At 42.9% G+C, this 13,012-nt stretch overlaps 1 protein-coding gene across 1 annotated transcript; it reads right to left on the bottom strand.

Annotated features, from left to right (window-relative positions):
- Window positions 1–2,883: 2,883 nt before the first annotated feature.
- LOC310877893 (transforming growth factor-beta receptor-associated protein 1) lies at window positions 2,884–11,593 on the bottom strand. Its single transcript, XM_083791887.1, has 11 exons — window positions 10,747–11,593; window positions 9,275–9,469; window positions 8,603–8,757; window positions 7,016–7,098; window positions 6,492–6,839; window positions 6,227–6,284; window positions 5,935–6,078; window positions 5,592–5,732; window positions 5,320–5,470; window positions 4,486–4,907; window positions 2,884–4,397 (listed from the first exon to the last, which is right to left on the bottom strand). Exons 1-11 carry the CDS (start codon window positions 11,438–11,440, stop codon window positions 4,254–4,256), a joined length of 2,535 nt encoding a protein of 844 aa, XP_083648013.1. The 5' UTR covers window positions 11,441–11,593; the 3' UTR covers window positions 2,884–4,253.
- Between the last annotated feature and the right edge of the window lie 1,419 nt (window positions 11,594–13,012).

Here is a 13,012-nt window from a genome sequence, read left to right as displayed (position 1 = left end):
CAGCCCTCTAGACATTGTATTATGACTTAGTTTATGCCATATGTCTTGGTGCCAGATCACTGGGTGAGTGTACACTATAGTATGTGGTCACTATCATCCCTGTAGTGTCTCCAGTGGGTCCACCTACGCATTTCCACCAGTGGCACTTTAGAAAGCCATGAAAATGAGTGTCAAAAAATAGATATGTTTTGATCATCCTCTTCTGCTATTTATTCCCATACATGTTCTGTTACAGCTATAGCATTAGCTTTGCCAGGGAAAGTAGAAATTAAAGAAAGTTCAATCGTTTTAGGTTTTCCACTACCTTACCATTATTGCTACCAAAAAGGGCTGCAAATTGAGATTCCCCTTGTCTCAGCAACCACTAAGAGACTGAAAAATGCGTCATAGGGGACATGATGCAGTAATTTGTGGCTGTGACTCTATAAATATCGGCAATGCACAGCAGAGCATTGTGCATTTATTTCTTTCCATGGGCTTTACTCATCAAGCTACCTGCTGATTGCAGATTCTGTGGTCAGAACATTCATTTGTCCCTTTCAGTAACATACCATTCAGTGCATACAACTTACAGGAATAAGAAAATCATGCTGTGACAGCTTGCATTTTGCAGAATTACAGCACTTATGTTGCGTTCACACGGGCAGACGCAAAGATGCAGTCTACCAATCGTTGTCAATTTTGAGCGGCTACATGTGGCTGTGAATTTTCATGTCGCTTCAATTGACAATAATGGTAGACTGCATCTTTTACTTCTGCCCGTGTGAACTCACTATTACTGTACAGTTGTGACATTTTTTTTAGCACCGGTTGCTATATGGACTTTTAGTTTTAACCTATAACACACGAGAAATTAACCACATGAAACTTGGCGTCCTTATTCTGGGGTGAACATTAGGTGATATTGCACATACATGGTCAACTAGCGGCCCGGGCGCCACATGCGGCTCCCACCATCACTTAATGCGGCCCTCAGGTTAATATCAGAATACTGATATATTATTATTGTCAGTTTTGAGCTTGTTAGATCGGCTATTTTTCCTAAGACAGTAATATGCAATGTGGCCCTCTGGAGTGAGTGTGGAAATATAGTGGCCAAAGTTGCCCATCCCTGATATAGCAGATCTGCAAGCAGTGAACTGATTTGGTGTAGAGGGGAAAATGTATGTGGTCTAGGATAGCCCCTTTCGGAACCCTCGGTTAAGCTTTTCTCAAGTTTGGACGTCGCTTACCCTAGGGTCCCTAATCGGTTATTCCACTCTCCATGGGATGCAGATGTACTCGCACCGACGACCCTGCCCTGGTGCGGCAGGCGGTACAAGGGGAAGTCAATAAGGAAGTCAAGGAAGAGAGAGGAGAGAGAATTTCAGAGAAGCCAAAACTTTAAAAAAAATAAAAGAAAAAAAATACTTAACGGCATCGGCGGTTAAAAGGTTTCTCCCACGTTTCCGTTGTCTCCTATAGCCGCGTTATGCATCTTTGAAACATCTCACCAACAATCAAGCAGCGCGGCGCTCTCAGTGAACGGAGGGTATGTACATCTGCATCCCATGGAGAGTGGAATAACCAATTAGGGACCCTAGAGTAAGCGACGTCCAAACTTCAGAAAAGCTTAACCAAGGGTACCGAAAGGGGCTAGGTCTAGGATAGACCGCTGGGGGACTCACGTCGGTCAATGATACCGGTATATGGGTTTAAGTGATTATGTTCTTTTCACAGTATAAAACAGGTGACTTTTAACAAAAAAACAACACAAGGAAATGTCTCAGCTGAAAACCAGACAGCCAAGCTCTGTGCAACTGTCTCAAGGACAAGAAGTCTTCACTTGCTACTCTAAAACTGTTATAGCATTCACATGTAAACAGTAACATTCTGCAATCCAGACAGCCGACTTCATTTTAAATTTAGACAAGTGCAAGAAGAAAATGTTCTTCCGCTGAGCCTGTGGTGTTGCAGATATTTATAATGGGAGACCAATGTCTGGATACCCACCATAGTTTCTTCCATAACTGTTGATGTTTGCATCCATCCCATTCCCTCATGTGTGAAATGGCCATCTGGCTAGAGTCCTACAGAGATCTAAGGCTCCAGGGAAGCTGTTCGCCAGCCTGGACCAAGCCTACCCACTCACAGAACACCAGATTGCAAGAGCATGACATTCTCATAATGTGCAGAACCTGATGGCTTTTTCTGCTGCAGATTTTTACTTCATAGGCAGTAGCTACATGTCTATACAAAATTAGGAAAACTGATACATAGCGAATGTCTGAGTCTGTGTTTATCCTGTGCATATTGCCATTAACCTGGCTCAGTGACAAATTCAATTTAGGATTTCCTAAAATTTAAATTACGTAAATATCTTGATCAAATTATGTCAAAGATGGTAGTTACTGTACATTACAGTAGCTGCTTCCACATTTGACCATGAGGAACCATCGGCACGTGTTTTGTTTCTATTTGAGTTTCTGTTTGCGGCTGGTCAACATCAAAGATGAGAAGAATTTTTTTTTGGGGGGCTGTTAAGGCCACAAGTGTTCAAAACAACCTTAGCCTGCCATGGGGACATCTGCTAGGGGAGGGCAGTGTGGATGTGATTCTACCCAATGTCGGGTCCACCCAGTGGTCAATGGTCATCAGGCACGGCCCAGCATTTAGCCACTCACAGAGCTCCAAGCCATCACAGGTCAGCACACACATTAAAATCCTCAGTGTTAATAGACAGGTTTTTGGTGTGATGGCAGACCCTGAGGGTACTCATTCAAAGTAGAAAAGGTGAGAGCAGTGTACTGTATTTTTCTCTCGGTCACATACATTGTTTCCAAGTATAACCATATGAAGAGCTCACTTTCAGAATAATTGTACAAAGTCATTGATTAGTCACGTTACAAGGTTACAAGCTACACAGTAGTCTTTATTGTGTTGTTTTACCTGAATATCTTCTATAAACAATTTGATATTCTCACAATGCTTTGTATAGCACTTATATCCATGTTCAAGTCTGAAAATAAATCTTCTGACCAGGCTCATGCATACAAGTAAGGTCAGGTGAGCAACAGGTTGGCTATAATTCACTGCATGTCTAGAGCACAATAATTCACTCACTCCAGGCCAAAAACACTTGCACTCATAGACAGGCAGTGCAGCCTGATACACAACTCAGTCTACTGTTCCAGTTCCCAAGGCGTCTCCTTAACTCTTCCAAAAAAGTATCAGCATAAAGAATTGCGTGCAGTTATGGTTAGCCTTAATGACTGAATTGAAACAGAAATAGACAAATACATCTTGTGTCTGGTGTCCCTACATCTGACCTAATTACATGTGTTTAAGTTTATTTACAACAGCATTTCCATACAGTACTTCTGAATCGACTGGGGTGGTGTGTTATTATTTGCTGTACACTTCTGTGAGGTTCCATAATGATAAGGAAAAATGTGGGTGACATGTCAGAGGAAATTCATATACACATACAGACATGTTATTTTGTGTGATTTAGAAGACAAAAAATCAATTTATAAGAGAAATGAACTAAACCATGGTGGTGCATATGAAACTCTTGTAATAATTTGCACTTCATCAACATATTTACTCTTCATTTAAGCCTGTAATTGTGATTTATTTTAAGTCGTAGATTTATATTAATACATCAAGCGGCGGCTGAATACAAGTCGCTCACGTGTACTCGGTTGTTGACACTGATGTTCTATTTTCATCCCCATGCGTACAAATATACATAGTCGGTGGAAACCATGATGGTAGGGGTGCATATACAGCGAGGGAGGATGGTCAAATTCCCTCTGGTCTGCAGGTTGACCAGTGGTGGTTTCCATATAAAAACCCACGGCTCATCGTTGCCCCCGAGTGTCCCCCACACATGTTCACTTTATAGCCACTGCTGTCTCTATACAGTGCTCAAGGAAATGGCTCAGACATGGCTCAGCCCTGAAAAAAGTGCATCGCTTGCTTTTCTGTTTTTCGAAACCAGTTATTTACACAATATATTTTCTTTTTCCAATTAAGGAACGTGTCTAGTCCACAGCCTGTGAATTGAGTCTTTGTACTGCATGTGCATGGATGATGTGCTTTAATGTGGTATAATTATTGGTTAAGTAGCACTTATCTGGCCAAATATAGACATGACTCACAATGTTCAATGACATTGACACACACACACACACACACACACACACACACACACACACACACACACACACACACACACACACACACACAATCAGTCGTTGGTCCTTCAGTCTCTATGACTTTGTGCAGCCACTGCAATTTTTGTGGATCAGCTCTCCCTTCAGGCTACAGACAAACTGTGGCTCCATGATGTGCTTCTGACACACCGTACACACATGACCCTTGTCCACTCTCACCATCATTTTGGAGGCCTGAGTCTGAAGGGGAGATGGGAAGTGACAACGTGTTCAGAAACAGAGAACTACAATACAGCAGGAGAAGTGGGGGGAAATAATAAAAACGTACCCAAATGGCTTTGTATCTGAGAAGCTCGGCTTGGGCCAAACCCCTCTGCACTCCTCCCATCCTTCTCCTGTGGACGGTCTCCCTGAGGGACCCCAGAAGGAACTGTGAGACCAGCTGGACTGACCAGGAGTCAGGCAGGAACTGGATGACCGTCTCTGGGGCAAAGACCTGAGAGTTGTTGTTCAGCAGCTCTACAGCAGCAGAGGCCATGTCCACGGCACTCAGGTAAATGTTGAGCAGGGTGAGCAGCAGGGTCTGTCTGCATTCTGTACTCTGGCCCTGGGCAATCCTGTGGCAGTAGACCTCTGCAGCCTGGGGGTCTCTCTCCTGATCAACTAGGATCTGGAGAGCCAGTGAATGTTCACCTGCCTTACCCAGAAGGATGGCTTTCTCCATGTGAAGAGCTGTTGGTTCTATTTGCTCTGTGATGAGAGACGATATGAAGGGCTCAATTACCAAAATGCTGTGTTCCCATCTTCCATACTGTTAAGTATCATTAATTCAAGAACAAGGGAAACAGAGCCTCCAGGTGGAGGTGGCAAAGAGGTGCAGTGGTATGTGACAGCAAAAGGAGCAATAGTGGAAGAGTGGAGCTTAAATAAGCACCAAATTGGTCAGCTGCCTGACATGTCATAGTTACATACGTACTATACAAAACCCACATAGTGGTGCGTGCAGGTAACTCACTCGACTATAAACTAGCTTGCAAGCTACTCATCATTGTATTATTCAACCTGTAAAACGTACACATAATCCAGGCTGTAAAGTTTGACCTTCCAAAGGGAGAATCTCTTTCATAATTCAGGTACAACGTTTGGTACTATGTTCACAAACCATATATAGTAGAAACATCATAGAATAATGAGTTCCATAGCAGCTGCTGTAGTTTCTCTCTGGTTGCCCCAGAATCTGAATCTTCCTTATGGAGGACTTGAGATATCTGGGTGACATATGCCAGGGCCAGAATGTTGTGATGTCGTTCCTCCTTGGGGCAGATCAGGGTATACAGTAATTTGTACGTTCGCCAGTGTATTGTATTGTTGATAAGTCCATTTTGACAATAGATTGATATGAGCCCATAGTGAATGGAGCTGTACGTTACTAACCTCACTGTTCAAGTCATGAATCAAGAACTCCAGATACAGCATCATTGCCAGTGGGTAGGCCTCCAGGAACGTGAGGATGTCTTCTCTCTCAAATGTGTCTTGATCATCTGGATGACGCCTGGTGAAAATCTGAGCTCCTAGCTTTTTTTGTTAAAGGAAAATCAGGTAATGTTTAACAATACATAACTGACAAATTAAACTGTAATTTGTGTTTAGCTTTTCCACATCTGATTGATAAAGTGTTGGTAGATTAGATTTCATTCAGTTCTTAGATTGTCCATCAAGTTATATTGTGAAACTCTTCCCCCTGCAGTCAAACTCAGGAAAAAATCAACTGAACCACCTCTTGGTTTCTCTGCAGTGCCCATTCTGCAAACATCCACACCACATCTCTGTCTTTGATTTGACTGAGAGTATACACTATGTGCTCATATACATGTTCACATGTGTTGTCATCATAGTGGCCATCTGCAATCTTTGCCCAAGTCTGTAGGAATATAGCAGAGATATATTAACTACACAACACAACACAACACAACATACAGTATTTTACGTTTTAATACAATATACAGTGCATTTGTTATGTTCTTAGAGTCAAAGAACGCTAGAAAAATAATCTGGGACTGGGAAGTTACCTTGATTGCATTGGCTTGCTGCCTGTGGCTCTGATAGAGTAAGCCTAGTACAAAAAATCTGGAAATAAGAAAATAGTTCCATCAAAAGTCACACAAATGATGACTGGAATCATATACACAACTTTTGTTGGATAAATCTTATTTAGCCTATGATTCAATTAAAAGGAACCTCTTCATTGAAAGAAAACCTCTCTGTCCCTCGAGAAGCGCATTTAAAGCTCAGTATTACAAATAAGCAATACAACAGTTGTGACTTTATTCTGACCTCTTATGCTGTTCTAGAACAGGAACGCAGTAGTCCAGCCTACAAGCATTGGGCAATGCCACAAATTCCCCCAGGTTCTCATTGTCTCCGTGCTCTGTGTATAGCCACACGAGGGCGCAATCCACCTCCTCTCTGCACAGTAGGCCCTGCTCTGTCCCTCTAACCGCCTCGAGAAAATCACAGAGGAAACCCAGGTAATGATGAAATGTGGTACCGTCCTCTTGTCTTAGCATGTGGAGGTCCCTGGCTTTGCTCCATCGGACCAGCTGGGACTGAAATGCTTCACAAAGACTTGACTCCATGCCTGGGTAGAGGCTAATGATTTCTCTGGGGTCCAGCTCACCTTTACTGCTCAAAATGCAATCAGTTTTTTTCATCTGTGTTAATACTTGGCATTGATACAGTATTCAAGATGGTTATTTGTATTCCGTAAAAGAAAATGACTAAACCACAGTGGGTTTGGGGACTTGAATGTGAAACAGATATTACAGAATGACATGCATGCACAAGGATTGTACTCTTACATGAATAGATCCCTGGCTTCTGAGAAAGCCTCCTGGTAAAACTGAGCAAATCCAGCCATGCAAGTGATCATCTTATGTAGCTCCTGCCAAGTGAAAACATTTTCTCTGAATGGACACATTTAGAAAAAGTAGATTATATATATATTTTTTTAAAGCATGAATATTTGAACCCAAATTGAGAGGAAGAGGACACAAGCGTTTGTGGCTGCGTTTAAATCTCAAGGGCAATACTTCTGATCCTGGCAATCCAAATGCTACACCAAAAGCTTTTACTGCGCAGACAAAGCATAATGAATGAATAATGAGTCATGAGTATTTTAATTCAAGTGTCCTCAGCTCAGCCTCTGACCCGTAACCTTTACCACCTCACAGATTGCTGCAAATCTCAAACACCATCTGTTGTTCTCAGATGTACTCGCCATATCAGAGAATGATACACCTACCAAACTCATAACAGCATATACCGTATTCAACCTGCTCATCATACAGTATATAACTGTATCCTACAGAGATGGAATGTCAATATGATATTATGTAGGCTACATTGCAAAGCAATGTAAGACAGTTTTAGTCAAATGTGCATATTATCAACACATCAGAGCTTACGGTCACACTAAAGCGCACACGTCTGAGATGGTGTAACTATAGCAGCATCTGATGGTGCATAGTGTGTGTGTGTGTGTGTGTGTGTGTGTGTGTGTGTGTGTGTGTGTGTGTGTGTGTGTGTGTGTGTGTGTGTGTGTGCGTGGGTGCGTGCGTGCGTGCGTGTGTGCGTGTATTTTCTGTTGAGGCAGGCAAGGGAAATGGGAGATTAATACATGTGCTTCATCTAGTTTCCCCTTAGAATTTTATTTTAACAACCCCTGGGAGGAAGTACATTAAAATGAATGTTTGTACTTTGTTTGAGACCTAGTTTTCTTTACTTCAAAATTTTTATCCCACGATTTTGTAACCCAGTTTTCTTTTCACCCAGTGCCAATTATCTAATGTAATCCTGGGCGCTACACTTCCTCTGCCAACCTGGGGGGGCAGCGGACTGACCTCATGCCTCCTTCTATGCATGAGGAGTCCAAGCTGCTTCTTTTCACCTGACAGAGGGGAATTTCCCCGGCCGGACGTAGCGTGTGGAAGGGACACGTTATTCCGACCAGTTCCTTTCCCCTCCATCAGGCTGGCCAGGGGGAGGTAGTTTTAGAGACCAGGATTACGGCATGTTTTTGTGAGGGTATCTACCCTAGGGGACACAGGGAGAACATGCAAACTCCACACAGAAAGGCCCTATTGCCAACCCCCGCCTCGGGTATGGGCACTGATGACGCGGAGGAGGGAACACGCCACCAGTGCCCACAGCGTCCCCAGCGGGAATCGAACCCAGGACCTTCTAGCTGTGAGGCGACAGCACTATACCAACTGTGCCACCGTGCCCTGAGAAATTAGTTTTCACATTTACTCCCTGCTGTGCATCTTCTCATTTATTTATATGAGGTATATGTACTACGTAGTAAATTGAGACACTACGTTTTCACTTTTCAGACAGCATTATGCAATGATTCAATGAAAGACCCCAGCAGATGGACTGCATTCTACCTTGTATGAGTCTGGTAGAAGATGGTTTTGAACTCCATCTAGCAACACCAAGGCCTCCTCCACCCTCTCATGTTTTACCAGAACCTGTATCTGCTCCTCTAAGGGCACTAGAGACAGGTTGAATATGGCCCTGTCTGTGAACACCAACACACCATCTGAGACAGAAAGGGAGATAAGATATTTTGGACATAAACAAAACCTGCTTAATTAAGGAAACAAACTAAATTGTATTAATACATACAAATTTGGCAGTTGGTTGGTTTTGCAGTCTGCCATGATTATGTAATATACTGTATAAGATTCCAATCTCCTTGACAAAGTCCTTGATAAGTCCAGTAGTGTGTACTGTAGGTGCAAAATGGCGATACTGAAAAAGCATCCGTGTTAATTTAGATTTTTGTGTAGGCTACTCAAAAATAGCAGATATACTGTACAAGCTCACAGATATTGTACATCTGCTATTTCTTTTAATTGAAAGATCTTGAAAGTCTTGCTACTGATTTAGCACCTGCACCAGGCCTTAATGGGTTATACAAAGAATTGTTATTTTTGGCAAGCAACATTGTCGTGTGACAGATAAGAATATATTAGGCAGTCAGAATCAGAGTAGAAGGGAAGCTGAACATAGTGCCCTTCCACCAGTCCTAGCAGGTGGCAGCAGTGCCAGTGTACCTGACGTAGTGCGTAGGCCCGTGGCCCCATTCACACACACAGTCTGTTTGAGCTGCTGATCCAACACGCTGTAGACAGACAGAGCTTGGGGCTGCAGGGCCAGGATGTAAGGAAAACACACTCCCGCTGCCAGTACCTCCTCGGGCCACGGGAGGGGAGGGCGCTGGCATATCCCCGTCTCCATCACAAACATCCCTGAGGGAAGAGGACAGAGGAATGATATATCTACAAAACTAATACCCCCTAGCCAGATGGATATACAGTATGTGATGTTATGAGGCGTAATTCACAATACATCAAAAATGAGACAGGGTTAGCTCTTGTCCATAGCTCTAATGCCTTCATTAGATTAGAGCTATGCTACTCTTCTCTTCCTGTGCTCGTATGAAATGCAACCAGTCCTCTGTAGCGAAAATATATAGAATGTTTTATTAGTGTGTTATTAGAAAGCCTACTTTCCTTAGTGGATGCACTCTGATCCCCCACCACACTTTTAGGACAGATTTATTTTCAAAGTGTTGGAGTTTGGAAGTGCTCGTTGTATATCACTCAATGGCCCATGCGTGCCACCTGTTTTGAATTTGCACATAATGCAGGAGGCAGCAGGAGGTTGCTTTACTGATAACGAGCGCTTCCAAACTATGATATAATAAATCACCTGCAAGGTATTTCTTGACAGGAAGTAGCTCATAACATGTCTACAGTGGATTTTTATGAAACAAACACTTTTCACACAAAGAAAGAGGATAATTCAAGCTTTTCGTACAGCTGCAATGTTGATGAGTTTGACGTTGTTTAATACAATTAGATAAGACATTTCTGTTTGGATGAATGAGCTGTCAATGGGAAGTTGTATGGAGTTACATTTGTGTCTTTATTAACCATAATGTTGCACCTAGTTAGCACCTTGCTGGCAAGATGGCAGCCATGTGCATAAGGTCAATGAGATTTTCTCTTGGCAATATCGGTAGAGGGCGCAGTGGAACTAAAAGTATTTTTCTTCCGGTGAAGAAAACCCCCCTTTCTGGCCAAAAAGTGCATTTTCATGTGGTGGGGGGAAAGTAGCCGGCTCTCTAATAACACAAGCTGCCTTTGTATTGGTGAGTAGGTAAAACATTCTTCATATATTTGCAACATTTCATGCGAGGGCAAGAATAGTCCCATAGCCATAATGCAACGGCAGCAAAGGGCATAGGGCTATGGACCAGAGCTAGGACAGGGTAATGATGCATGGCCTTAAGTAGCCGTTCACAAATATTTTCACGTCAAGGACCCCCAAATGTATGTGTTTGGCCCTATGGTTTGGCCACGGACCTCGATTTGAAAAGATTGTCTGCCAGGGACCCCTATAAGTGAAGATTTGTCAACCTTTGTCAAACTTTTTTTAAGTAGCAGAGAAATTAAATAGGGCGTAAGTGTTTACAGCCCTACAGCACAGCAGCATGTGCTGTAAACATTCTGACAGCTCTTACCTAAGGATCCAGGCCCATTCAGCAGGAATTCTCCCTTCTCCGCCACGACAACGATGACATTCTGCCTATTATGATTGTGGGGGAAGAGCTCCGTGCTGCTCTCAGTCTCATAATCATGGAGCAGGTACCTGTCGTTTGTTGCAAGGCACAGACTAGTGCCGTCAACAGCCAGGGCCACCGGGTCCTGGAGGAGCTGAATCTCTTTCATCACATCCCACCTGTCCACCCCCACCACGTGAATCCTGGCCACTTTTCTCCTGCTGGACGTGGTCACCATCTCCACGCACACCGAGCGGTGGGCCGAGGGCGACGACCTGCACACCTCAAATAATGACACGTGTTGGATCTTCTTCAGGTTGGAAACAGGCTCTAGGGAGAACATGTTGAGGGCGCTGACCGACCGGTCCCACAGAACCAGCAGGTGGTTCAAAACTGGTACCGTTCTCAACCTGGTCACTGGAACGCTGCTCGAGCCTAGTTTTCTCCCCCTGCCTTCCCTGGTTCTGTTCTGGCTGAGGTCCAGGTCTCCATTTGTGCTGATGGGAAGGATCAGATGTTGCACCGTTGAGTCTTTCGTTCCTATGTAGAGATTCCGCTCACAGCACTCAAGGCACTGGATGCTGCATTTGTCCTTCTCTTTTGGGGCTGTTTGCTTTTCATAGACACACACTTGCGTGAAAGGCCTCAAAGTCATTGTGGCCGAGATGATTCTCTGTTTTAATTCCGGAAAGCAAAAGCAGAACCCAGTGGTTTTCAATATAGAGGTTTTCAAATGATTTAGCAGAAATCAGGAAGTGAGCAGCAGGAATACAGACCATCAATTATGTCATTGCATGGGTAGAATCTTTACAATAGCAAGGAAGCACAAAAAGAGATTCACAACGTAATAAAATGTCTATGTATTGAGTTCAAATGAAACCCATACCTCCCTGAAGATCCCTCTGAATGTTTGTGATCTCAGCTACATTGTAAAGTGAGCGGCTGCATGACCTCCTCATGTGACTCTACCCTGACAGGAAGTCTGTGTCAGCAGTTTACACCACACAGCCCTGTCTGCAAGGACAGTTACATAATCCCTCCATCGCTTTGACCAATAACATTATTTCACAAGGATCAAAACAATGCTTATGGTCAACATAGATATTCTGAGGTGCCCACAGAGTTCACAGTGACTTGTAGTTCTGGCCTTGGCCTGGGCCAAAAATGATCCTGTGGTCAATGGATGATGTTAAAGTTGAGAGTAGCATGGGAATGATCCAAGAGCCCAAGTAAACATATTATGTTTACAATGTGAGCAATTTGTCAATCATAAAGTGTGGTCAGCTATGTTGTGTTATTCATAATTTTACAATTGAAACCATTAAACCTTTCAATGTTTTACTGATGACTTGGTGTGCATGGTGACCTGACCTCAATACGTGGCCGTGAAAAGTGAAAAGCAGAACAGAGATGATTTATTTATTTGTATAATTATGTAAGTGCTTATAGGAATGGAACAGTATTGTCCAAAAACAAGTCAATCCCAGAATGGTACCTGTAACTTTGCTTTCTCTCCTGCAAGTACTCTTCTGCATACTGTACTAATAGTGTACTATACCTGCTGAGATATTCAAATAATCTGAAATGTATAGGCTTTTTCTCTGGGTGGCATCATTGCAACAAAATGTTATGTTAATCTTACACTAGACACATTGAACACAGTGGGGAGCCGAAACAGTGTGCCTACAGTAGGGAACTATTCATAATCTAAGTATAATGGTATGCAGACAATAGTATTTATATATATTATGCAGGGACAACCAGTAGCAAAATCTCTCCAACAGTCCCATACAGCAAAACTAAGAAAAACAGCCCAGAGTCTAATTAGCTATAAATTAGCTCTTCCATACATTCCCTCTTATGAATAACCTAAACAATCACATACTGCACTGTAGGTACAGGTTGTACAAGTACAACACAAATAAATGGAGAGATGCATGACCTTCTGGGCATCCATACATAAAACCCCAATAATATAGGGTTGTTTTATATTATAAAATCAGATTGCCATTGCCATTGAACATGACCAAAACACCCCTCCTCCTAGTCCTATACAGCACAGTTGTCAACTTGTCACCCTCCAATCTACAGAGGCCATATATGCCCAGCACTGCAGAGGAGAAACAAATGACTAGCAATCAATTTCCTTCTCCTAAAAATAAATAACATTTAAAACCATTGCAGTTCTTGTGAGGTTACTTACAAATGTAGTCATGGAGATGTAGCC

This window comes from Protomyctophum parallelum (genome assembly GCF_964188405.1).
Source record: "Protomyctophum parallelum genome assembly, chromosome: 20".
Classification (NCBI taxonomy): domain Eukaryota; kingdom Metazoa; phylum Chordata; class Actinopteri; order Myctophiformes; family Myctophidae; genus Protomyctophum; species Protomyctophum parallelum.
The sequence above is the reverse complement of the archived record's forward strand: the minus strand, read 5'-3'. Positions and strand labels throughout refer to the sequence as shown.